Genomic DNA, 27,931 nt, shown 5'->3' on the forward strand with positions numbered 1-27,931 from the left:
TTTTGTCTCTATTGTTCAAATAATTTCTCTTATTCTGTCTTCCAGCTCAGTAATTCTTTCCTGTTCCCTCTCTTCTGATGTTAAGCCCATTTTTATTTTGATCAGTGTAATTTTTAGTTCTACTATTTCCATATGATTTTCCTTTATATCTTTTATTTCTGTGCTGAAATGTGACCCTTCACCATTTGTTTCAAGAGTGTTTGTGATCACTTGTTGAAGAATTTTTATAATAGCTGTTTTAAAGCTTTTGCCAGATAATTCCAACATCTGTGCCATTCTTCTGTTGGCATCTTCTGATTCTCTTTCCCTCTGCAAGTAAATAACCTTGGGGTGGGGGAGAACTGGGTGAGGTGACAGATGAAATAAGACTGGCTGTGAGTCACTATTTGTTGAGCTGGGGGTGGAGTTGGTTATGCTGTTCTTTCTAATTTTATATATGCTTTACATTTTCCATAGAGTGGTTTTTAAAAATAAAACACATACAGTATGTGAGATGTGACCATTTCCCATTAAGGGCATATGAACTTTTATGACTGTGTGAAATGTAATAGCATTCAATTTCTCATCCACCTCCTTCGAGCCTGCATGTTCTAACATATTTTTCCATTTCCCTCCACTTCCCCCCACTCCTTAGTTTTGTCTGTTATATGGAACCAAGCTGGTGTTCCAGGAGCGAGCCTGGTATCTGGAACATAAATATTTGACGCCGGTGGCCAGCATGAGGATTAGGAGCCAGGTAAGATTCCCTGGGTGCAGAACTAACCCTTCGTTCATCAGCTGTCAGCTCTTTGCTTTCTGAGAAAACAGTCCTGCCAATCTTTTATCGGTTTCCACTCACGGATTTTTATGCCTCTGGGACTTCGCATACATATTTTCATTGTCGACCTTGATCATATTACACTTCAGCGTTTCAGTGACAAGGAAATGATTCACTGTGTATGAACTTCTAACATGTATAAGAGAGGAGGGACTCAAAAGTGTTTACTTTGTGTTGGCAAAAAAAAAAAAAAAAGGTATGAAGTGTTTTTCATTTTCTTACCTCTTACCGAAACCTATTGACTCATTCTTCATATTTAAAAAAATAAAAGACCCGTGGTATTTTTTATCAGTGGTTGCATAAAAGCAACCAACTTTCACATAAAACACTGATGTGCTCTTGTATTCTTAGAGTACGACGTGTTTTCCACACCCCTTCTTTACTCGATCCTCATAGCAGCCTGGAGATACGCAGGGAGAAGCCAGCCGCTTTGGAACAGGCTTTATCTGTGGGGCTAGATCTGGCTTGCTTGGGCCTCTGGGACATCTCGAGGCCTTCCTCTGCAGATCTCTGAGCTGCCTGCCATGAGCACTCACTCCTCCCTGGACTTTTTTGGGGCTCCAGAGGGGAGAGGGTAGTGGATCCAGCACAGATACTTCCTTTCCTTCTCCAACCACACCCTTTTGCAGGGATCAGAAGGCTTCAGAAATATTACTGGCAGCTTCTTCTCCAAAACTACCTGGGACCCTTGGTCAATCCGAGGTACTGGCAGGAGAGTGCTTGTGAAGGAGCAGAAAGGGGTCTGCAATGACTGACGTCACTAAAACCCATCTAGACGCTTTCACGTGTCACTCTTCAAGTTCGCTGGTTCTTTCTTTAGGTGCATCTACTGTGCTGTTTAGCTCATGCCATGCATTTTTAATCCCAGTTGTTAGGATTTGTATTTTAAAAATTCTTCTTTTGTTTTTTGTTTTCTTTTTTTCTACCACCTGCATCACTTTTTAGTTTCCAGTTTCCCAAAGATATATTCCATTTTGTCTTTTATTTCTTTATGCGTTGGAGTATAGTTGTTTTATAGTCTGTAGCTAAGAACCCCAATGTTTTAATTCTTTACAGCTCTATTTCTCTTTGTCTGTTGCTTCTGCTACGTGTCAAGTTATCCTTCAATGTGTGCTAGTTATTGTCATTAGAAAATAATTTGTGAGATTTATATGAATGCCAAATTGAAGGTATCTTCTCCTTCCCCTTGCAAGGCATCTGAAGGGACTCTCAGTTTGAAACCACCTTTAATTAAATTCAAAGTTTGAAGTTTCATGGAAGACTCATGGAATTCAAATGAGGGTAGCCATTTCTTTACCCTCCCCCAGGGTTGTAGCTCTTTGGCATCCAACTTACTGTCTACTAAATGTCTTGCCTAGTGCTGGCTCCAGGTTTGACTGTCATCACTCTCTACCCCACCCCATCCACCGTGAGGCTGTCAGAGTGAAAATTCAGGTTTGTTGGAAATGGCAAATGCCTTCAAGGCAAATGCAAATTTTCTTACCTGTTTATTTCACTTGGTTCCCACTTTTCCTTAATTTTTTGCTTTAAAGAAGTAAGAAAAATAAAAAACCCTAGATTTCTAGTATCAGAAGTAGAAAGTTCCATATGTATGTATATGTGTGACTGAAACATTATGCTGGCCACCAGAAATAGACACAACATTGTAAACTGACTATACTTCAATAAAAAAAAAAAAGGAAAGAGATATTCAGAGACACAGAGAAACACAAGAATATCATGTTGACAATGGAGGCAGAGACCGGAGTGATGCCTCTGTAAAAAGAGGAAGGGCAAGTATTGCTGGCAGTCACCGAAAGCCAGGAAGAGGCAGAGAAGGAGCCTCTCCTAGAGTCATCCGAGGAAGCATGACCCTGCAAACACCTTAATTTCAGACTTTAGCCTTCAGGACCATGAGAGAATAACTTTCTGTTGTTTTAAGCAACATCTTCCCCCTAACCAAAAAAAGAAACAGAAATTTGCTTCCGTGTTATCTTGCTTGACCCCCTTTGATTTTCATTATCCTTACACGTGAATGAAGAAACTGAGACCCAGCGTGTCAAAGTAATTTGCCCAAAGTAATACAGGTAGCAAAAACTCACATCTCTTTGACTCTAAACATTTTCATGTATTATCTTTTTTGGGTAGGAATCAGCATCAGCCAGTCACAGGCAGCTCACCCAGTGCCCAGTTCTCGGTTTGTGATATCATTCTCCAGAAAAAGGAACCATGGTCCTTGGAGAAATGACTGAATTCTCGGCCTGGGACAATGAGTATACAGGATGAACCTGGAACATCTTCTAGGGCCAGAAAGTCAGAAAATGCTCAAAACAAAAACAAAAACAAAAAACCCCACATTCATCTGCGGGATTTGGGAAAGGAGCTGACAGAGAGCTCCCAGTGACCAAAGTTGGCACAACTTGAGCAACAAAATGAATAACGTAGTATCAGAAAACCCGATAACCCAGAGTATAAAATAATTAAACACAAGCCCATAATGATATAAGCGAACAATTGAACAGATAAAATAAATGAGGTAAAGAAGAGGTCTTCCTTCAAGAAGAATTCCACGTGATGTATGTAGCAACTCCCCCTCTTCAGGAGGTAAAACAGTCTTCCTTCCCTTGAGTGTGGCTTGGACTTAGTGACTTCCTTCTATTTTAAAGAGTAGGGTATGGAAGGAGAAGAGAGTTACTTTACAGTGGACAACTCTGGGATCAAGGTTAATACTACCAGTAATAAGTCATGTTGATGACGTGCGCCTCCAGTAAGCTGCGGTGGGAAGAGCACGTCATTCTTCCTAAAAACCCAGAGCCCCAGTCCAATCATGAGAGAAACCTGGCAGACAAAACCAAGTTGAGGAATGGTCTACACAACACCTGACTGGTACTCCGCAGACTGTCAATCAATGACAGACAAGGAAGGACTGAGAAACCATCACCAACCAGAGGAGACCAAGGAGACCTGATGACTGAATGCAATGTGGTACCTGGATGGAGTCCCGGAACAGGAAAGGACATTAGTAGAAAAACTAGCAAAGTCTGAATAAAGTCTGTATTTGTTAATATTAATGTACCAATCTTGGCTTCTCCGTGCTTACAGTGGACCATAGTTATGTAAGATGTCACCATTAGGAGAAACCGGCTATAGAAGGGTTTATGGAAACTCTCCATTGGAACTTTTCTACAAAATCAAAATATATTCTAAACTAAGATGTTTATTTTTTAAAAAGTCAGCATCAGAGAATAGCAATCAGCCTGGGCTGATTCTAAATAATAAAACTTTTCAGAGTACCCAGGAGTTATGCTGAAGCTCCAGTCTAATGATAATTCGCAATGCATGTATTTATTCTTTAAAAAAAAAAATCTCATTTCATTCTCAAAGATCTTAAAGGTAAGTAAAGCTGATATAATCCCCATGCAATACATGAGTAAAACTAAGAAACAGAGAAGTTAAACAGCTGCTCAAGGCTCTAGCTGGGCACAGAACCCAGAACTCCTAATCCCAAATGCAGGTGGGGTAAGCATGAGGCATCATCGACTTTTAAGTGCTGTAGACTAAGCACTGAAGATACCTGAGTTTAAAAGATTCAGAAAGGCCTGCCTGATGGCCCAGAGTGAGTAAAATCCATCCACATACTCCAGAAGCAGCCCAGGTGCCCACTGGTCCAACTGGGACCCACGAGAGAGGGGTTGGGGTTGGGTTTTGTTTTCTTTTTTCTTTTTCTTTTTCTTTTTTTTTTTTTTTAACATTTTTTATTGAGTTATAATCATTTCACAATGTTGTGTCAAATTCCAGTGAAGAACACAATTTTTCAGTTATACATGAACATATATATATTCATTGTCACATTTTTTTCTCTGTGAGCTACCATAAGATCTTGTATATATTTCCCTGTGCTATACAGTATAATCTTGTTTATCTGTTCTACATTTTGAAATCCCAGTCTGTTCCTTCCCACCCCCAACCCCCTTGGCAACCACAAGTTTGTATTATATGTCTATGAGTCTGTTTCTGATTTGTATTTATGTTTTTTTTTTTTTTTTAGATTCTGCGTATGAGCAATCTCATATGGTATTTTTCTTTCTCTTTCTGGCTTACTTCACGTAGAATGGCATTCTCCAGGAACATCCATGTTGCTGCAAATGGCATTATGTTGTCAGCTTTTATGGCTGAATAGTATTCCATTGTGTAAATATATCACATCTTCTTTATCCACTCATCTGTTGATGGACATTTAGGCTGTTTCCATGTCTTGGCTATTGTAAATAGCGCTGCTATGAACACTGGGGTGCAGGTGTCATTTTGAAGTAGGGTTCATTCTGGATATATGCCCAGGAGGAGGATTCCTGGGTCATATGGTAAGTCTATTCCTATTCTTTTGAGGAATCTCCATAGTGTTTTCCACAGTGGCTGCACCAAACTGCATTCCCACCAGCAGTGAAGGAGGGTTCGCCTTTCTCCACAGCCTCTCCAGCATTTGTCATTTGTGGACTTTTGAATGATGGCCATTCTGACTGGTGTGAGGTGATACCTCATAGTAGTTTTGATTTGCATTTCTCTGATAATTAGTGATATTGAACATTTTTTTCATGTGTCTATTGATCATTTGTATGTCTTCCTTGGAGAATTGCTTGTTTAGGTCTTCTGCCCATTTTTGGATTGGATTTTTTTTTTCTTATTAAGTTGTATGAGCTGCTTATATATTCTGGAGATCAAGCCTTTGTTGGTTTCATTTGCAAAGATTTTCTCCCATTCCATAGGTTGTCTTTTTGTTTTCCTTATGGTTTCCTTTGCTGTGCAGAAACTTTGTAAGTTTCATTAGGTCCCATTCGTTTATTCTTGCTTTTGTTTCTATTGCTTGGGTAGACTGTTCTAGGAGAACATTTTTGAGAGGTATGTCTTGAACAAACCGATCACTAGAAATGAAAATGAATTAGCAATAAAAAACCTCCCTACAAATCAAAGTCCAGGACCGGACAGATTCACCAGGGAATTCTACCAAATATACAAAGAAGAACTCATACCAGTCCTTCTCAAACTCTTCCAGAAGATTGAAAAGGAGGGAATACTCCCAAACCCATTCTGTGAAGCCACCATAACCCTGATACCAAAACCAGGCAAAGACACTACCAAAAAAGAGAATTATAGGCCAATATCACTGATGAACATAGACGCCAAAATCCTCACCAAAATTTTAGCAAATAGAATCCAACAACACATAAAAAAGATTATACATCATGACCAAGTGGGGTTCATCCCAGGGACACAAGGCTGGTTCAACATACGCAAATCAATCAGTGTAATACATCACATCAACAAGAGAAAGGACAAAAACCACATGATCATCTCAATAGATGCAGAAAAAGCATTTGATATAAAATTCAACACCCATTTATGATAAAAACTCTCACCACAGTGGGTATAGAAGGAACATATCTCAACATAATAAAAGCTATATATGACAAACCTACAGCCAGCATAGTATTCAACGGTGAAAAACTCAAAAGCTTCCCACTAAAATCTGGGACAAGCGTTTTGCTTTCTTTTAAAATTCAAGCCCATCTCCCAAGCCCTTCCTGCCTGTGATAACTAAACTGCTTTCTGTCGTCCGGAACCTCGGTGTTGACCAAGCTGGTCCACATTCATTATCCTGTGTAATCCCCACTAGCTCCCTTTCGTGTGAATAGCTGCTAATCCACTTTATCGATGGGGAATCTGAGGCTGACTTGCAGCTGATTTAGGGAGACGTAAAAGTGAGGCTTCTGGGCTGGGGTTCCCTGCTGTTCTAGTGTCCCCAGGTCTCAACTGTAGGATGAGCTGGCCCCACCTTTGTGCCCTCATTGTGGGACCCCGGCTCAGAGGCCGTCTAGTGGTGGTGCCCCCAGGGGCTCCCTCAAGACCCCCAAGTAAAAGGTTTCCGTGCCCTTTCCATTAAGTACTTTAGCAGGGGTCTGTATAGCACAATTGTGTGCTTTGTTCTTGGAAAACTCAGTGTCCGGGCATTATCCTGTTTCAGTCTTCATTAAGCTAGACATTTGTATTTATTTTGCTTTAGATAATTATCAGCATTAAGGAAGAACTATCAGCTGAGGCTCATTTTAAGGAGGAAACCCTTTCAAAATAACCTAACAGTTAACAATCGTGTATCTCGGCTAAAACCAACTTAGTTGCTTAAAAAAAAAAAAGACAAAAGAAAACAGAACCAAAACTTCAGCTTTTTAAAATGCTGTATTTTAATGTAAGTGAATATTTGGCATTGAGTCCTCTGCCTAATTTTACACCAGTTCTTAGAGTAAACTAAGGTTTAGATAGAGCAGCCTCGTTTTTCTCATTGGAGTGTTTGCTCTCTGAACTCCCGGGCATGGCTGTCCTGCTCTGTGCCCACCAGCACTGGAACAGTGGCTCCCGGTGGCACACGGGGAAGTGAATACAGGTGGACGTGTGGTCAGCTCACACTAGGAAATCAACACAGGGAAAGCCTTTCAGTCTATGTGCATTCAAAGAGCCACAGCCCAGCTGTGGGCTGCAGATCAAAAAAGACCCTTTTCAGGGTGATGAAAATAATACTTAGCAAAATGTTTCATCACGTTCTGTTTCCTGCCCGGAGCCCAAATAATGGAACCATATGAGAGCGCAGGTTATATAAGGGACGGGCAGGGATGTGAGGCACGGCTGTATAACCCAGCACCACAGCCAGGAGGACCACTCCTCTCCACCTCCCAGAGGGCACGGGAGACGGCTTGTAACAGGAACCGTGTTAAGAACCGAAAACCCGTTCAGGAAGAGGGAAGGTAAATACTGATCAGGAGCGTGTCCAAGCAATGCTGACATCCCCACCACATGTGATCACGTTACACCCACAGCTGTTACTCCTTCACCCAGATGTTGCCTTGATGTCCGGTCTGAGTTGTGACCCTCCAGTTCCTTCCCGATTGCACTGTTTCTGTTGGAGCAGCAGGTGACTGGTCTCCTTTCCCACCCGCGTCCTTCTCCCTTGCCCCTAGACCGACCGTTTTCATTTTGCTGTGCCCCCTGGTGTGCTGGGATGAAGCCCAGGATCACCCGCTCCAGCCCAAGTCCTGTGTTGTACCCTCGCCAGCAAGTGGACACCGGGGCACCCCAGCAGCTAACAGCCTCGGTCTGCCCCAATGAAAGGAATGCTTTTTCTCCCCGAGTGAGAACTGCTTGGAGACCCAGCTGCAGTAAGGAGGCCACAGGGAGCCTGCTGATGGCAAGTGATCTTGGCTCGTAGCTGTATTTGCTCAAGTCTAAAACAACCACTATGGTTTGGGTTTTTAGTTTCAGCTTAGTCAATCAAATAGTGGAATCAATGAGCAGGAAAAACATTCAAGCCTGATGATTGATGGGTCCTTCAAGTAGTTCTGAGGAGACACAGCCACTCACACATTGATTTATTCTTAGGAAATGGGCTTGGGCAAGAACGCGCGTAGGTGCGGCAGACACCAGACCCCAAAGCCAGGATGCTACTTAGCTCCTTTGAATTTAAAAGATGCATGACGCTCATTTACTATTTTGAACTAAGTGTACAGTACAAATGCAGCCATTGTCTTGTGGCATAAAGACTTGGGGTAGAAGAAACAAAACAGGGGAAAAACTTAAAAGGGAGTTCCCAGATGGAAAGATGGTGCTGAGAATAGTAGCCTTTTTCCTCAAATCTTGACTTCAAGAACACCTACCCCACACTCACACCCAGGAGGCTTAGAAATGGTACGCGTGCCCTTCACTTCCTACAAATGCAGTGTTGGCTGTCTTCCATGCTGTATTAAGTGTTCCTTTCTTAATGGCCACTCAGACATCCTATCCATCTATTTCCCTTTCCCAAAACCACTTGGATCAAGGCAGCTTAACAAATGTTCAGACGCTGGAATCAAATGCAGAGTGAACTGAAGTTTTTGGCATAGGATGTTGCAAACATTCATCGGATTGGGGAAGGAAGGTAGGGCTTCTCAGTCTCTTAGCCTCACCTACTACGCACAGACTCTTGCTTTTCTTTGTAAGGAATCAGAGAGAAAACCTCTTGTTCCCCCATCTGGTAAGATCCATCTGACTTGGCTATAAAAAAAAGTGATGAGGTCGTGAGAACTCTTGCCTGTATCCTCCAGGCTGAGTGAAGACGCAGGTGTGGGGTGAAACCTCACGCACCCATTCCATCAGGGTCGGGAGGGACTGCTCCTGTTCGGTGGCTCCTTCAAGCCAGGGGTGTTATTGAAATAGACAATGCAACAGCGTGGTCATCCAGGGAAGGCAATTGAGTCAAATTTTAAAATCTTCTTTGATTTGAAAGCATCCCCAGAACTGATTCTAACTTCCTTTCATTTCTATAGGACCCCTGGTTGACCTCCAGGGGATGGCAGGAACCAAAATATGAGTGTATCCTGGTGCACCTGCTTTTCCCAGAGCCAGAGACCCTCAGACACAGAGACAGGAACAATATCAGTCCCAGCAGAGTGCTACTCACAAAAGGGGAAACCTCTCTCTTCCCTCCCCGCTCCTCTTTACTTCTGGCCTAAGCCTGCTCTTCAGTGGCATAAAATACATTGTCAAACCTATAAATGCAGGCCATTCAACTGAGGTTAAGAAAACACAAGTGGGATATGTTTCTTCAGTTTGGCTGGTGAAATGGACCCTAAGGTCACCACCCCTGCAATCCTGGTTCCGCGTGGCAGCCATCTGGTCGACCCTCTTGCTTGGCCTCACAGTACGGCTTTGTGCATCTGGAAGAGTCAAGCTCATTCTATTCCCCTCATTCAAGGATAACTTTTTATAACTGCAGGAGAGAGCAACTTGTTTTGGTGAGCTCCAGCCTCTGAGGTTTTTTTGCAAGCTGCATTATCCTGGGCTCACTTGGGGAGATGCTTGAAGTGCTGGGTGATTAGGGCGTCCCTCCCCATGGGTTCACCCCCTCACTCCAGGATGCAAGGTGAGAATTTCCTATGAGTGAAATTTGTTCCTAAGAGTGGCTGGGTTACACAAAAAATAGACCTTTCGGGAGGTGGAATTCAGCTGAGTCAAACAGATAGGGCAGACACCAGCCACAGTTAAGGGCAAGGTGGGTTTTATTATGATTTTATGATAATAAAATTTAAATGAATTACTGAACTTAAAACAGAAATGCTCCCTAGTACATCCACTTTGGTAGAAATGAATAGTCTAGCTAGAAATCCATACTTTTCATAAAACAGAATGTGTTTGTGGTCACTTTTCTCTTTCTGATGGTAAGTCGCCCTTTTCCTTTAATTTTACAGACTGGTTATTGCTGTCACCTGTTTCCCATCTTCCCTCCTCTGGGGGACTCAAACCACTTGGTACTCAGTAAACGACACAAAGACAGCTAGCAGGGATGGCCCCATTTTAAGGGACAGAGAAGGGACAGGACTCACTTGTGAGCAGTCATAGGTCTATAGAAAACTAAAATTCCTCTGTCTCTTCCTTCCCTGGACAGTCACTTCATAGATTATGGCCTCAAACCACCAGGCATTAATTGGCTACTGCTGCGACAACATAAGAAAAATTAGCCAGCTCAAGTGCATGACTTTTTGCCAGGTCTCTGGGGATACAGGTGTTCTGTTTCTTAATCTGGGTGATGGCTACCTGTGTGTGTTTATTTTGTGATAATAGAGCAAGCTGATCTATGCTTACTATTTGTATCTCTGCATGTACCTTATGCCCCATCTAAAAAGAATACAAAGAAGAAAGAAAAAAAGAATCTTCTATTGTGCTTACAGAAAATCCCTTTGTTAAAACCCCACCTGAGAGTCATCTGACTACAGTTATGGGGTTTTAATTTTTTATATTGAACTTTTGATTTTGAGAGAATCATAGATTCACATGCAGTTGTAAGAAATAATGCAGAGTGATTTCATGTCCCTTTGCCTAGTGTCCACCAGTGATATCATCTGTAGATATAGTACAATATCACACCAGGATTTTGACATTGATACAGTAAAGATACAGTGTTTTCTTCACCACAAGGGTTCCTCATGTGTTGCTTTTATAGCCACATCCCTTCCGTTTCCCAACCTCCCCTTTAATCCTTAGCAAAAACTGATCTTTTCTCCAGCTCTCTAATTTTGTCATTCCAAGAATGTTGTATAAAGGAGATCACATAATATGCAACCTTTGGGGATTGGCTTTTTCCAATCAGCATAATATTCTGGAGATTCATCCAGGTTGTTGCCTGTATTGTTGGTCTGTTCCTTTTTAATGCTGCATAGTATTCCACATATGGATATACCACAGGTTGTTTAGCCATTCACTCATTGAAGGACATCTGAGTTTTTCCTAGCTTTTAACTATAAGGAATAAAGCTGTTACAAACACTTGTGTACAGGTTTAGGTATGAATATAAGTGAATTTCTCTAGAGCAAATGCCCAGGAGGGCCATTTTGGGATCATGTGGTAGTGCATGTTGATTTTTTCCTAAGAACTTGCCAAACTTCTTCAGAGTAACTGTAATATTTTTCTCTTCTCCCAGAAATGCAGGAGTGATCCAGTTTCTTCACATTCTCGTCAGCACTTGGTAGTGTCACTATTTTCTATTTAGCCACTTGGATAGGTATATAGTAATATTTTACTGTGGTTTGAATTTGCATTTCCCTAATGGCTAATGAAGTTGACCCTCTTTTCTGGTGCTTATGTGCCATCTGTATACCCTGTTTGGTGAAGTGTCTGTTCATGTCTTTTGCCCATGCTTAATTGGATTTTTTTTTTTAACCATTGAGTTTTAGAGTTCTTTATATATTCTAGATACTAGTCCTTTGTCAGATACATAATTTGCAAATATTTTCTCCCAGCCTATGGCTTGTCCTTTTATCCTCTTAACATAGTCTTTTGCAGAGTAGAAGTTCTTAATTTTGATGAAGTCCAGTTTATCAGTTTTTCCTTTTATGGATTATATTTTTGGTGACCAGTCTCAGAACTTTTCACTTATGGCTAGGTCCTAAAGGTTTTATTCTACAGTTTTTTTTTCCTAAAAGTTTTAAACTTCTACACTTTAAATTTAAGTCCATGATCCATTTTGAGTTAGTTTTTGTATAAGTTAGGAGACTTCTTTTTTCTTGTCCTTCTTTTTTTTTTGACCTATATATGTCCAATTTCTCCAGCAGCAGTTTGTTGAAAGATTGTCTTTTTTCCCTTGAATTGCTTTAACATCTTTGTAAAATCAGTTGAGCATATTTGTGTCATTATATTTCTGCATTCTCTATTTTGATCCATGGATCTATGTATCTATTCCTCTGTCAGTATCACATGGTCAGTCTTGATTACTTTAGTTACATGAACTTGAAATGTGGTAGGTTAATTCCTCCAACTTTTAAATTCTTTTTAAAAATTGTTTTAGATATTCTAGTTCTTTGCCTTTCCATGTAAATTTTGTCTATATCTACAAAAAAAATCTTTCGGGGATTTTGAAAGGAATTATGCTAAACCTGTGTATCATTTTTTGGAGAAATGACATCAATACCATGCTGAATCTTCTGATATATGAATGTGGTGTGTCTTCCCATTTATATAGATCTCTTTTGAGTTCTTTCATCAGCATATTGTAGTTTTCAGTATACAAGACCTGTACATGTTTTGTTAGACTTACACCTAATTATTTCCTTTTTTTTGAGTAAATGATATTACATATTTGATTTCAAGTGTCTACATGTCCATTGCTAGTATATGGAAATATACTTGACTTTTATATGTTTTATATCCTATACCCTTGCTGAACTTACATATTAATTCTAGGAGTTATTGAAGATTCTTGGGAATTTTCTATACAGATAAACATGTCATGAGAAAATAGGGACATGGTTTCTCTGGATATGGGATTCTGGATTGAAGTATTTCTGCCTTCATGATTTCTAATGAGAATCTACTGTCATTCAAAGGTTTTTTTTTTCCTCCAATTTTTTTCTTATGAATAAAGCATCATTTTTCTCTCTCTGCTTTCAAGAATTTTTTTCATCTTTAGTTTTCCAAAGTTTAATGTTGATGTACTGTGATGTGGATTTCTTTGAATTTATCATGGTTGAGTTTCACCCAACTTTTTGAATTTGTTGGATTATTTGTATCTTTTGCCAAAATGGGGCGTTCCCAGTCATTACTTCAAGTACTTTTTAGCTCTGCCCTCTTTTCTTCTTTTATTATAAGAACTCTGATGACATTTAAGTTAGATCTTTCTTGACAGCCTCTGTTTACTTTTGTTCAGATTCAGTAATTCCTATCATTCTATCTTCCAGTTCACTAATTTTTACTCTGTCTCCTTCATTCTGGCGTTGAGACTATCCACTGGGTTTTTATTTGGGTCACTGCATTTTCTTTTTTCTTTTTTTTTAAACTGAAGTATAGTTTTTTTATTAACCATTTTTAAAATTGAATTGTAATTTACAATGTTCTGTTAGTTTCAGGTATACAGTAAATTAATTCATATATATATATATATACATATATACATATACATATATATATTCAGATCCTTTTCCATTATAGGTTATTACAAGATACTGAATATAGTTCTCTGTGCTATACAGTAGGTTCTTGTTGTTTACCTGCTTTATATAGAGTAATGTGTATATGTTAATTCTAAACTCCTAATTTATCCCTTCCCTTCCCTCCTCCCAACTCCTGCTTTTCCTTTTGGTAACCATAAGATTGTTTTCTATGTCTTTGAGCCCATTTCTGTTTTGTAAATAAGTTCATTTGTATCATCTTTTTAGATTCCACATATAAGTGATACCATATGATACTTGTCTTTGTCTGACTTATTTCAATTAATATGATAATCTCTAGGTCCTTCCATGTTACTGCACATTGCATTATTTCATTCTTTTTTATGGCTGAGTAGTATTCAATTACACACACACACACACACACACATATATATATACCACATCTTCTTTATCCACTTATCTGTTGATGGACATATAGGTTGCTTCCATGTCTTGGCTATTGTAAATAGTGCTGCTATGAACATTGGAGTACATTTGTCTTTTTGAATTAGAGTTTTGCCCAGAAATGGGATTGCTTCATTATAAGAGGGGAAAAATATTCCTTCACCTTCTTTATTTTTTAAAAAGAGATTTTATATAAAATAGTAGATCAGAGTTTATATCTGGTATTATATCCTCTGAGCTGAAAGAAAATTGGGGGGGGTGCTATAGTGAGAGTCTATGGTGATAAATCTCTCAGTTTTTATTCATCCTAAAATTTTAAATTTCATTTTCATTTTTAAAGATAATTTCACTGGATAGAGAATTTTAGATTAATTTGTTATCTACTGTCTTCTTCCTTCTCTCTGATGAGAATTCTGCTGTCATCCTTATCATGTTTCCCATGCATGAGATTAACTTTTCTCTAAGTTTACAATTTTTTTCTTACCTTTGGTTTTAAGCAATTTTGCTATGATGTACCTAGGTATGGGGTTTTTTGAGTTTGTTTTGTTTTAAAATGTATCTCCTTGAGAAAGACAAATATCATATGATATAACTTATATGTGGAATCTAAAAAAAAAAAAAAAGATACAAATTCTATTTACAAGCCAAAAACAGACTCACAGACATAGAAAACGAACTATGGTTACCAAAGGGGAGAGGGTGGGGAAGGATAAATTAGGGGTTGGGGATTAACAGACACACATTACTATATATAAAATAATAAATAACAAGGACCTACTGTATAGCACAGGGAACTATATCAATTACTTATAATAACATACAATTGAAAAGAATCTGAAAAGGAAAAATATATACATAATGTATATGTATATCTGAATCACTTTGCTGTATATTTGAAACTAACATTGTAAATCAACTACACTTCAATGAAATTTTAAAAATAAAATAAATAAAATGTCTCTGCTTGGTATTCACTGTACATCTTGAATACGTGGAGGATGTTTTACATCAAATTTGGAAACATTTCAAACCATTACATCTTCTAGAATTTTATTTCTCATTCTGTCTGACTTCTGGGATTCCAACTGCATGTGTGTTAAGTTGCTAACATAATCCCACAGGGCACAGCTGTTCTCTCCCTTTTTTCCCTTTGTTCTCAGTGCCCCACAAAATAATACTGATCTGTTTGCAAGTGTACTGATCATTCTGCTGTTAAACCCATCAATGAATGGATTTGCACCATTTTAAAGTATTTTAAATATTTAAATAAGATATTTTATTTCATTTGAAAATATTCCACTTCTCAGTTCTAAAATGTCCCTTTCATTCTTTTTTAGAGGTTACGTTTATCTCATGAAGTATCCCATTTTAACCCATTATATCCATTTTCTCGTGTGAATTCTTGACTATATTTATAATAATTGTTCTAGAATCCTTGTCTGATTCTAATAACTGGTGGTCTGTAAGTCTGCTTTTATCAATTGTGCTTTCTCGTGATTTGAGGTTATGTTTTCCTACTTCTTTGCAGATCATATAACTTTGTATTGTACTCCAGACATTGTGTAGAACAGATTTGATTTTCTTTTGTTTCCTTCCTTTTCTTTAGTGTGGTGGTCAGGGTGAGGGACTGATCATTAGGGTTCCTCCTAGAGCCAAGCTGAGCAGGGGCTGCTCTAATTAGACTGCGCTCACTGTGCCTAGCCCAGCCCCCACCCCAACTCCCATCCTGCCTTTTTGGTCCTGTCAGCAGTTGAGCGGGGAGGATGCTAGATTAGAGCCTCAGAAATCTTTTACTCAACTTTGGGTTCAACTTCTGGTTGTTACCATGGGAGCAAAGTTCTCCTGAATCTCTCTACATCCTAACTAGAAGTCCCCCCAAATTGCTTTTGAAATCGTTTGCTCAATAAAATTAAAAATTCCAGGACCCGTGGACATAGAATTTCTCCATGCTAACTTTGGACTCCTACTGTGCATTTAGTTCTGGCCATTTGTGGGGCTTCTGATTCTTGAAAAAAAAAAACCTTGACTGAAAATCATTCCTTCCCGGGCACGTTCACATTTCTTTGGGTCTGTACTTACAAGGCTGAGCAATCAGTTGATTAAAATGCCATAAGCCTTTGTATGAAAACGTGCGAAGCTAATAGTGAAATTTTATTATAACCACCTGATTTAATATTCTTTCTCGTTTCATGTAAATGTCTTTGTAGAAAATGCTGCCAAGAGCGGCATTGTGGTTACTTTAATTCCATTGCCAATACTTTCATATGGTTTCCTGTATTCTAAAGGGAAGGTTTACGCACTTGTCTTCTTTTTAAACCTTTCCACTTATGAATCAGTAGCAGTATGAATAAATGTCAGAAGTTCTTATTAAGTGGTTAAAGCTGATACCTCTGCCTCAGCATTCTTGTTCTAGGTAATGAAGCTTAAGTAGACTTTGCATTAGAAAATGCCAGAGTTTTAAAGAAATTGTGTTTGATTACTAGCTAAAGAACACACCGTAATAATAACGTTCATAAATACTCCACTCTGTGCCGAACTCACCTAATCCTAACATTTAGGAGATAAGGAAGTCAGAGCATCAGGGTTCAAAGTCCCACTCCTTTGCTGAAATGGGCATTGTCAGCAGTATTTAGAAAAGAACAGAACTGTGTACTCTTTGGATGAAGAACATTGCAATAGGAAGCACACTGTGATGGTCAATTTCTCTCTCCTCGAAATAAACTCTCTAATTAGGCTAAATGGAGGCATTTTTGTTATTTGGTGAGGAAAGTGATTTCTCCATTCCTCATGTTTCCGACTACGCTGAATATTTTTATCAGATGAAGAAGTAATGAACAGAAAATAAGAGTTTATATTGATTCAGAGAAACTGTTAAACCAGAGTCCTGATTATTTAATAGAACCACAGAATTTCATTTCATGCTAATGAAACTTGGCCGTAGAAACCATGAGAATGTACATGTTCTTGGGACCAATGAGCTAAAGTCTGGCCCCGCCTTGAGGAGCTGGCCGGTGGTCAGTAGAAACAGGACCGGAGCTCCCCTTTCCCAGCACACAGTGTGCGATTGTGCCCTGGGTAAATGTTTCAGGTATGTTTTTCTTTATGTTGACCACTGGCCTGGCATTTGGGGCTAAGGTGGCAAATTAGCTGTTACAGACCTGCCACTGTGACCCTTTAGAGAATGTTTATCTACAGAGACAGGCAATTCTTCAGGAGAGGTGAATGGATGGGAGAGAAGTAAGATCATGGCCTCTGTGCACTCCCGGGGTTTGGAAAGTCTTCACAGCACGTGGTAAGAGCCACAGGGAAATTACTTGATTGAGGTGCTTTTCACTGATCACTGTTTGACAGTCAGCACGTTGCTCTTTGAAGGGATTTGCATTGTGCTGGTGACTTAAGGTGTGGACCAGAAGAGCTGGGAGGGCTTGCGCAGAAGAGTTATCCAACTTCCTAGAGGGGAATCTGCCCAGCAAGTGGCCCTCCCTTCACAGGCAGAGAATCTGTTGTTTCTTGAAAGCCCTTGTAAGGGGCCTCACTGGCCTACTTTCTGCAGCGTTGAAGCCTTGTACATCTCAGGAAGAGCGCCCAGACCATCAGGCTGGCCCTTTCCCATCTGGCTCTGAATGTCGTTGGCACCCTCCTTCAGTGGCAACCCTCCCAGGCCCCCCACGACTGCCCTATTCCTCTTGCGGAATCTGAGCTGGTGTGGCTGTCCAGACCCAGGCTTTCCACATTGGGCACGTTGCTCCTGACCTAGGGACAACATCACAGGTCACGCGTTTGCCATGGTGGCAGGAGCACCTCAGTGCAACACCCTATTCCCTCCAGGGACCGGAAACAGTGAAGCACGGGGAAAAGACGGAGGCAGCATGGGTTAATAGAGCTATGGAAGCAGAAAGCTCTGGATTAAAACCCTAGCTGTGGGGGAAGGGTAATAGCTCAGTGGTAAAGTGTGTGCTCAGCATGCATGAGGTCTTGGGTTCAATCCCCAGTGCCTCCATTAAAAATAGATTAACTAATTAAATTTAAAAATTAAAAATATATTTTAAAAAACACTTAGCTGTACCAGTTATGAGCTATGTGACTTGATACAAAATCCTAAATTTTTTAAGCCTTGTTTTCCTCATCTGTAAAGTGGGCTGGTACTTGACAGAGTTGTGAGGACTGAATGAGACAGTTAATACAAAGACCTTCTCTGTAGGCACACAGTAGGTACGCAGCAAATGGCAGTGCCCTGGAGCAGAGCACAGAAAACTTGGGTGATATAGGTGAAAGGTCACTGCATCATGATGTTATAAAGATGCTGGAGATGCAGGGAGGCGGCCAAATCAAGGCAGCCTAGTACCTTTACCAGCTCAGCCATCTGGGATGGGGTGTGGAGAGCACGGACACCACGTGGGAGGTATGAAGTGTCCACTGAGGACTAGGATTGAACAACACAAGCATGGAATAGCCAGGGACGGTAAAGGCCGGCAAAGGTGGGCAAAGGTCGGCAAAGGTGGCCAGAAGCACCTGGTGGAATCTCTGTTACATGTCACAGTGCAGCGAAGGCCGTAAGTGACAGCCGTAAGCAGCAGGGGAACCTCATTTCACCAATCACTTCTACTTTATTCCCTCAACCCATGTTTAAGATTTTTTTGAAATTTGTTGATTAATTGTTTTAAGGTTATCCTTCTTTGAAAGTGTGTGGCTCAACATCTAATCCGAAGTCAAGTCAATCGAAAAAGAATCTGAAAAAAAATATATATATATATATGAATCGCTTTGCTGTACACCTGAAACGAACATTGTAAATGAACATTGTAAATGTTCAATAAAAAATAAGAATCTAAAAAAAAAGAAGAAAAACAACAGGCAGAAAATGACGTGAATAGCTCACCAATATCTAACAATCCCTTAGAAAGTAAAAGCTGGCTGCACACAGATTCCTTTTGAAAAGTATATGTAATTGCTCTCTTGGAGCAAGTGTTTGTGGTTTGGTCTGGTTTGGGAAGGTTAAAAGCTTCTATTTCTGTGCATTAACCAGATATAGTAATTGATACCAACAAGAACACTCTTGCGAATCACCTTTAGGACACATACACACTGTCACTTCACACACGAGGGAACAGGTCAGGGAAGGTTACCTGCCCACAGCCACGGGACTAGAGAGGGGTGGAGCCTAGTTCCACACCTTGCCTCCCTGATGCACTTCTGTGAGAGAATTCTCTGCAAACTCATCACCCCTGATTGCCCAGGTATCTGGGGGTCAGATTCCCATCTAGACTTTTTCCATAGTCACCCACCTACATTAAATGCTAATCGTGTTAACTCCGGCTCTGCTATTGGAGGTACCTGGTCTGGGTAGCATCTATGTGGTGAGGAGGCATGTAAGAACAGCTAGCATTCTTTTATTTTAACCAGTCCAGACCTCCTGAAAAAACACACTCCAAATATCACTCTTTAAAATCAGTATTTTTCCGATGGGTTTATTACTTTTTTGTAAGGCAGGTTGTTCTTTCCTTGAGGCCGGGTTAGGCAGGAGAGGCCATTCTGTAGCCTGTGGGTGGAGGGGATGGGTGGAACCTCCCCCGGTCCTGGCTGCTCTCTTCCAGGCAGCCAGAGCCAGAAGGGGTCTCACAGAGCAAGGGGCAGCCACTCCACCATCGCCCTCCCTTGGCACGTAGTACAGAAGCCTGAACAGTCTCATATCACCTGCCAAGAGCAAGTGTGTTTTCTTGTGCTCTGACATCTTGTTCCTGACCCAAGAGTGAGTTTTGGAAGAGATGTGAATAACACCCAGAAAGATAGATTCTTTTGCTGCCAAAGCACTGTCAGAGGAGGCCCATTACAACCAGAGATTTAGCTAAGAAGCAGAGCCTCAGAACAGCATCCCCAAATGTCCAAGTTTCAGTTGAAAACCAGTCATCATACCAAAAATGAGGAAGATCTCAAACTGAACGGAAAAGGACAATCAATAGATGTCAACATGGAGATGACAAGAGATGCTGGGATTACTTGATGATTTTTAAAGCAGCCAGCATGAAAATGCTTCAGTGAGTGATTACGAATACATTTGAAAGAAAAAAATAGAAAGCCTCAGCAAAGAAATCGAAACTCTAAAGAACAAATGGAAATTTTTGAACTGAAAAAATATATGTATATTAGAGTCATACATAGATATACAGATAAGAACTAGGTGTACCGGGAAAATAAAAATGATAGAAAAGTCAATGGAAGGAATCAGTGTCTAGCTAGTGTCTACTATGTGACAAGGCCAGTGATGCTAAATGCTTTGTTATAATATATGATTACTTGATCTTATAAAAAATGAAATATAGTAAAGTGAATGATATAGTACTTAACATTGTTATTTAACTTTATTCTTATAAAACCTTAAGAGAGAGATAATACTCCCTTTGTACAGATGAAGAAACTGAGGCTTGGCAAAATGAAGTGACCTGTCCAGGTTCTTGCAACTAACATAGCAACTATTTTAGGATGGCTTTACAAAGGCAGTAAATCTGTAACCAAGTACAGAAAGCTTGAAAGAGACCTGGTTAGGGTCCAGCGTGTTAGCTGAGGAAGAACGGCCAATGCGGGCGTCCAGTTCCAGATAATAAAGAATGTCGGCTGGAAGGCAAAATAAATTTCCTTGGCCCACGTAGAAAGTGCAGATTGTGTTTGAGTGGTGGATGAGGAAACTAGTTATGGGAACTCAGTACATCAAGTGCTGTTAAGGGGCTCAAGTTCATAATCGATCATTTTGTCCTAACCTGAGAAGCAGGTGGAAGGGATTCCGGGCTTTTAGAAAGAATAATAATCAGATCAAAACAACACTCAAGGAAGGTAACTTCGTGGGGCAAAAATCTACGGAACATAATGAAGGTCTGAATAAAGAGGTTACGGACAAGAGTGGAGGGGGTTCTCACACCAGATTCCAGAGTGAAGGCAGATGGAGCTGAGAAGCTGTGGGTGACTTCTCTGTGGATGATGAAAACAGACAGCAAAGATGAATCCAGACAGCAAAGATGAATCAACCTTTCTCCTTTTTAAAAAAATTTAATTTTTTCCTAATGGAGGTACTGAGGGTTGAATTAGGACCTCACAGATGTTAGGCAGTTGCTTTACCCCTGAGCTATACCCCCACCTCCTGAATCAACCTTTCTCTTGATGGGAAGTGTTAGAAGCCAGCCGGAGGTGCGTTGATACCCATTTCACTGACCGTTTTCAACAACCCTCTGGAGAAGGTGGTGTTCACTGAAATGAAGCAATATATTCTGATACTGTTTCACACACAGGCGTGCACACATCATTATGAAAAGTTTCAGACATCTCAGAGGGGTCAGATCATAGGATAAAGTATCTCTGGACCTATCTCTTAGCTTGTCATTGTCAGGCCACCGTCACATCCCAAGTGGAGTCCACCAACTCAGTCGATGAGAAGCGTGTGTGTTGACGCATACCTTCTTCTTTAAGGAGAACACGCTCTAAAGTTGTTTGAAATGAGCGATATTAGGCAGCACGATAGAATAAAGAGAAATCCAATTGGATGGAGGGGGCAAGCCATGCATCCACGTACCCATATCGGATTTCACATACTGTCCACCCCGCCCCTGAGTTTATGTGTAAATGGACAGACTCACTTTGCAGCTTAACCTGGTTGTAAGTTCCTGGGAAGCCTTTAAAGGCTTTGATGATAGTATTCGTGGGGTAAAGAGCTGACTGCTTTCCCAGTCCTGGAGAAGTGAGGTGATAAAGAGGTACCCGTCCATTCCATCACACCAGCTGCGTCTGGTTGGTCCCAGCCAGTCCCCCATCCATTTCCCTCTACTGACAGCACAGGAGAACCTGAGCGTTTACAAGACTTAGGATCCCTGGTTGCAAATATTTTCTGTCTTCTTTTCCCATCCTTGACTCTTTGGTTTTCCTGAGGGTTTTTGTTGGAGGCTAAAGCCCCTCGCAGAGATGCTGAAGGAGTGGAGGATGGTTATGAGGCAAGTCCTGGTGATTTGCCTTCTAAATTGTACTAGAGAAGTGGGCTGGGTGGTGGCCTGCAGTGGGACCTATTCAGATTCTCTCCCAGATACCCTACCAACTGGACACTCATTTGGCTTTATAAACTACTCTTTTAGGACTGACGTTTCTCTTTCAGTGAAGCCTCTCCACCAGCTACACCCGTCAACTGCTTTAATTGTCTAAGTGTCCCATTGTCCTCAGATAATTAAGGTAAGAGGATGCAAGTGCAGCTGACGGTGACCCCAGCGAATGGCAATTTGAATTTCTAATTTTTTTTTGTTTCAGTTACTGATTGCGGTGTAACACACAACCCTAAAACTTAGTGTCATAAAATAACAATTGTGTTTCTTTCTTGCAATTCTGTGGGTAGGCAGCCTGGGTGCCAGCGTAGTTCTTCACCTGGTATTAGGCGGGATCACTGCAGTCATCCGAGTTCAAGATGGCCTCACTCACGTATCTAGCAGTGGGCCTGGCTGTTGGCTGACGCACATTGTGGCCTCCTTCTCCATGTGGCCTTTCATCCTCCAACAGGCTGGATGGGGCTTCCGCCCAGCGAGTGGTCTCAGGGTCCCAGGACAGCGAGAGGAGGGATTGAGAGGTTTCTGGAGGCCTAAGCTCTGAAAGTCATACGGTATCACTTTCTCCGCATTCCGTTGGTCAAGGCGAGTCACAAGGCAGCCCAGATTCAAGGGATGGAGAAGACTGTCACGGTGCCCAAGCAAGAACGGGGCTAACTGAGGGACATTTCAAGCTGGGGTAAGGCACTTCACACAAACAGAGAACAGCAAGAGGTCATCTGGTGTTGGGAACAGAGATGGGGGATGTGGAAGCAGGCAGGAAAACCTTCTGCAGAGTCTTAGGAATAGCTGGGGTGTTACTGCGAGCGCACTGGGTACCTCGCACCTTGGGCATCTGTTGTATAATTAACACCAAAGCCATGGAAAGCAGGGTTTGCTTTGGAGGCCGTAAAGCTTCGTCATTGCCTGTTCTAGGCCATCCTTCTCTCTCCTAAGTGGGTGAGGAAAATGCAGGGAGAGTCAAAAAGAGGAAGAAAAAAACTAATCTGCAACTAGGTGGGGGTGGGAAGCAAAACCGATGTTATTAAAATCTCCCCTGGAAAAATCTACATATTAACATATCCACATAGTGTCCCTCCCTTGTGAGCTGTCTCCTCTTCTTTAACGTAGATATTTTCAAATCCCACTCGCTGGATAGTTCCAGTGGATCTTGTGTTCTTCTTGTGTTTGGAGCAGTACTTTCCCCTGCTTTCGGCCTGTCCTTTAAAAAAGATTCTGCAAGAATTTAAAACTTGCTCATATTCTTTTATTTTTAAAGGGCACTTCTCCATTGATGTTGCAAAAGCTAGTGAATATTCTTTGTAAAGAGATGGGTGGGCTTGGGGTGCTTCATCCAACTCAACTGGCTTGCATACTGGCAGAATGGGGGGGGGTCCTATAATGTGTACCTTTTTTATGCTTATAGTGTGGAAACATGTTTGATATGCTTATGTTTGGTAATTAAACTTTTATAATAATTTTCTTAGTCCTAAAAGGCTATCTGGTAATATGGAAATACTGTAACTGTGTCATCATCAATGTTCTAGAAGCTACCTAAGTTTACTTTGTATGAAGATCATATTTGTAAAATGTCTTTAAAACTGCTCAGTAGCTCCATGATGTCAGAGGCTTGTGACTAATGTGTTCACACTAACTCCAGTGCCCAGCACAATCCCCAACACAGCGTGGGACTACAGTACCTACTTTGTAAGTGGAAGGATGAGCATTATTGTGACCATCCTCACAGGCAGAGGAGGGAGACACCTGGGATCTGAGTCAAACGCATTGGAATGATGCCCCATCTTTCATCGGGACACTGATTGTTTTGGGGTTTGTGTGGCAGTCTGTGACAAATGGAGAGAACGAAAAGGAGGGGTATCTCAGAGAGCCGAGGAAATTTAGGTTTAGAAAGAATCGTAGCAGTCAACACCCACTCTCCGAGTCAATCCAGCATTCCTCTTTGGAATGTCATTAGAGGGTTTGGTCTCTGAACACTTACAAGCAAGGAAACCCTCTTCTTCACCAGCCATCGGACTCCTTTTTCTAAAAAATCAATTTTATTCTCATTTTTAAAGTTGTCAAAATATCGAATAGAAATGTGCCTCCTGTAATTTCTACCTCTGGACCTTTATTCTGTGTTCGACACCAGGCCAACCAAACCCATACTCTCTCCGAAACGGCGCTCTTTCAAATAATTGAATCTCCCCTGTTGTTGAATATATGACACAATTGGTTGAGTTGTAATGCAAACCCAAAGGAAAAACTGTCTTGAATACTGATATTACACTATGTGGAAGGTTTAGAGGCTTGCACACCATCTCATGGTTTTGAACTGTGTGGTTAGAGACGTTCAGAGTTGACAGATTAGTCAGGGATTTGTCAAGAGTATTAATGACAAACTCTGAAATCTTGGTCGGTGAAAGTTCATCGTAGTGCATCTTGCAAACAGGATCAAAGTCTTTTCAGTACTGATTTGATGATGCTTAACCACAGCGTGTAAAGAATGAAGGTTTTCCTTGGAAATTACTGAGGTAATAGAGCACATTTTAAGGGAAGATGGACTGTTGGACTATTAAAATTCATGCTCTTCCCCACCCTCCCCACACCCCTGTTTTGGGGACCCCCCTTCATTGTCTCTGAACACCTGAAATGGCATTTTGGACTGCTGCAAAGGAACTGTGGTCTTAACAGCATTCGTGTCCCTCAGTGATGACCGCCACCATGAGGGCAAAGTGGGGCTGGTCTAAGTGATGTTTTTAAAAACCATAAAAATAAATCATAGAAACCTGGGGGCTTAACTTCAAGTTGGTGAGTGGAAGAAATTTACGGCCAGCTGAAAACTTGAAAAGTGGAGGAGTAAAGTGTGTAGCTGGTAAGTGGAAAGGAAATTAGTTCTCCTGACTTGTCCTTGTCAACTTTTAGAAAAACAATGTATTATTTTGGGTAGCTTTTTTTTCCTCTGCCATCTAAACCATGGAAAATGAAATAAAAATATACTCAGTGCAGCTCCTCCAAAATCACTGGCCTGCATTTCCATCTCCCTTATGCAGGGAAGTCTTATGGGTGCCTTCCAGTGGTTGTCAGAACATGGAGGGTGTCAGCAGGGTTCCTTTGTGTTAATTTCCCACAGGTAGATTTCCCGAGGCAGCCAGGTGGAAGGTGCCAACAAAAGTGCCAATGCCTGGCCTTGGTCTCCTGGTCCCACTGTGCGGGTGTTTCAGATTCGTGGCCTGATGCCAGCTAGGGATGGGAGATGTTAGTCTGGAGGACTGGGGCTGGTCTCCACCCATTCACCTGTTCTGATGCTCTTCCTGTTCAGTTGCCTCTGTGCGCCAGAGGGTGGCACCCCAGGCACTCCAGAGGTGGAGAGGAGGAAAAGGGAAAGGACTGGAGGAGAGGTGGGGGAAGGGGACAGGAGGGGAGGGGAGAGAAGGATTGGAAAGGGGAAAGTTGATGAATTCTCAGATTTTGGTCTCCTGCCCCCAGCTAATTTGGAACCCCCTCCCCCACTCCTTTTACAGAATCAGCTGAGCTTCTGCCCGACTAAGTGTCACAGAGTTAGGAATTTCTAAGATGAAAAAGGCATGTGAGGGCGACTACCATCCGGGGTCCCAGGAAATCGGAAGGGAGACTAGTGTCCGCGGGCGTTGGGTGTACGGGTGCCTGGGAGTGGGCGTAAAGCCGCGGGCACCAGGTTCTTATGAGTGAGCCAACATCAGACCTGTCCCTTTGTGTCGTGTTTTGCAGTTGCTCGATTTGTGCGACTCAGTGAAAGACGATGCCCTGAGGGTGATCTCCGCCTTTAACATCCCACACACCTCCCTCCACTCGCCAGTCGCTGGAATCACCAACTCGATGGCCGCCTGGAAGGCACCGCTGCATCCCCTGGCCGCGAAAGGGGCTCGCTCTCGGGGGCCCAAGCTGAGAGCCAAGTTATAGCGGGTGTGGTGGGAAGAGTGGTGGCGCGCCGGCAGCTGCCGCGACGCTTCTCAGACGTCCGGAGCCGGGGTCCGAGGCTGGTTGGCACGCGGCCCTCAGGGATTTTGGTCATGGAGTGGGGGGGGGGGGGTCCCGCTGAGGCTGGCGAGGTTCTCTCCGCTGCTGGAAAAGGGAGCCAGGTAGCCGGGCTGCAGCCCCCGGAGGGCGGCATTTTACGCTCTTTCTGTAACCCTGCCGGGTGGGGCCACGACCTCTGCCCCCTTAGGCACCAGATCCCCCTAGACTGAGTGGGCTCCCCTTTGAGTGTGCCCCAGAGTCGGTCGCCACCAAAGGCCTCCCTCTGTCAGTGTGACTCAGATTCCCAGTGATTTGGGAAGACTGTGGTGCAGGGTCGGAAAAAAAAAAATCAAAGCACAAAAAGCAAACACCCACGGGCAAAGGTTCAGTTCAGCAAGTGATGCTTTTCCAGTGAATCAGTCCCCCCTGGGCTCTGTGATGAAACACATGGTTGGGAGAGGGGAGTGTGAGCTTGGAGTTTTGCTCTGGGCAAAGTAGAACTCGGGCTCGTCCCTCCAGGCCGGCAGCTTCCGGATGGACTGTAAGACAACGCTGGGAAAACAGTTTTACTAAATGAAAGTGTCATCTATTCTTGAGAAGAGCACAGACACAGATAAAGTTTAATAAAGAAATTAAGCGTTGGGAAGGCGCTCCGGCTGCTTGCAGAGGACGGGGAGGTGGAGCAGGGCAATACACCGCAATAAGTTGGTTTCGGAACTTGGAGAGACCACACCGGCGACTCCTGTGGTTCCTGCGAGGGCCGTAGATGTCGCCCGACTTCATTCTCGCTTTCAGTCCAAGCCATCTTCCGTTCTCCCTCTCCACATCTCGTGGAAGAGGCAGGAGGGGACACTGCTGTGCTTGTGTCCCCAAGGGCGACATCCAGGACCAGAGCACAGATCTAATGCCTAGCTGCCCTTCTCACGTTGCCCTTTCTCTAGGCTCGGACTCAGCGGGAGAGGGCGGGAAGCTCCCCGGCACAGTCTGGGTTGCTGGAGCAGCCACCTCCAAGCCGAACCCCGGCTTGTGCCCTAAATAAGAGCATTCAGCTGTTGCTTTCCCCAACTCCTTTGTTTTTAAAAAGTGTTCATAGGGTCACTAGAGCAGACGACTCGGGGGCGGGGGAACTGCACAGAAGCCGAAGACAACCATCAGGGTTTCTTCTGTGTGGTTCTTTTCCGGTCTGCGTCGTCCAACGCCACCGAGAGCGCGGAGCACTCGGGCGCTCGGCGGGTTTGGGGCTCGCAGCGGGCACAGCAGGTTGGTCTCTTTTCCTGGGTGCTGCGCCAGGCGGTTAAGACGAAGAGTTCGCCTACGGCCTCCAATGTAGTCACTGACGGGAGCTTCAAGCTGCGGGCACGGTAAACTTTCCTTTGCGTCCACTTTGCCGCGTCGACATCCGAGTCATTTCCCTCCTGCAACGAAATCCCCGGGTGGAGCCCGGCCCGCGTCCTCAAGCCCCTCCCTTCAGGAGCCCTTGGCCCCCTTCACTTCGCTCAGGACTCTTCGGGAGGATGAGCTGAGAAGACTTTACCCTGGGGTTGTGCTGTCACGCTGACGTTCTGTATCTGCTTACAAAACATAAAAATTGACCAAAGTGGCCAGGCGGCGGGACAGCACTCGCTGACTTGCTTCTCTGCACCGAGGCACCCTGCCAGGGTGCGGGTTAGGGAGGCCCCTAAAGTGAGTCTTTAATCCATCTAGCCTGATCTCTACCGCGGCGGGATGTTCCACCTTCCAAAGGACTTGCACCCGACTCCTCCGCCAAGGGTGTCTCAAAACAAGGGGAGTGCAGGGAGGGGCAGAGGTGGGGAAGCAGGATGCGCATTGAAGTGACAGGGGTGCGGACACAGAGGAGGACCGGGGCGCTCGCGGAGTTTGGTCTCGGGGGAAGGAGCGGGAAAGGAGCCGCGGACTCCAAGGAGGACGGGGACAGGGGCGCGCAGGGAAGAGGGGTGGGGGTATTGCCCTCCCCCTATTGCTCTCCACTTAAGGCCGGAAGCCCTCGGGGCTGCCTTCTCTGTCCTTAGCACGCCCAGGGACGGTTCCTGGGCGGTTCTCTGTGAGCCCAACAAATCTTCAGGATCCCAAACAGGTGGAGGCACTATCCTGTCTCCCACCTGGAGGCCACGACTTTTCTCGTCCCTTTTAATTTTTTTCTTAAAAGGATTTTTTTTTCC

The 27,931-nt window shown here is 42.8% G+C and overlaps 1 protein-coding gene across 4 annotated transcripts in view; it reads left to right on the forward strand.

Moving 5' to 3' along the window:
- The window catches only part of ACOXL (acyl-CoA oxidase like), a 255,445-nt gene extending 227,783 nt beyond the window's left edge, over nucleotides 1-27,662 (forward strand). For 3 of the 4 annotated variants that reach the window (XM_074354662.1, XM_074354663.1, XM_074354664.1), the window contains 2 exons: nucleotides 635-736; nucleotides 25,503-27,662. In XM_074354662.1, coding sequence (XP_074210763.1) covers nucleotides 635-736; nucleotides 25,503-25,694 — 294 coding nt within the window. In that variant the 3' untranslated portion in view covers nucleotides 25,695-27,662. The remainder of the gene's footprint in view (nucleotides 1-634; nucleotides 737-25,502) is intronic. The other variant, XM_074354665.1, reaches the window with a different exon arrangement.
- The last annotated feature ends 269 nt before the right edge of the window (nucleotides 27,663-27,931 follow it).

Source organism: Camelus bactrianus, chromosome 28 (genome assembly GCF_048773025.1).
Source record: "Camelus bactrianus isolate YW-2024 breed Bactrian camel chromosome 28, ASM4877302v1, whole genome shotgun sequence".
NCBI lineage: Eukaryota > Metazoa > Chordata > Mammalia > Artiodactyla > Camelidae > Camelus > Camelus bactrianus.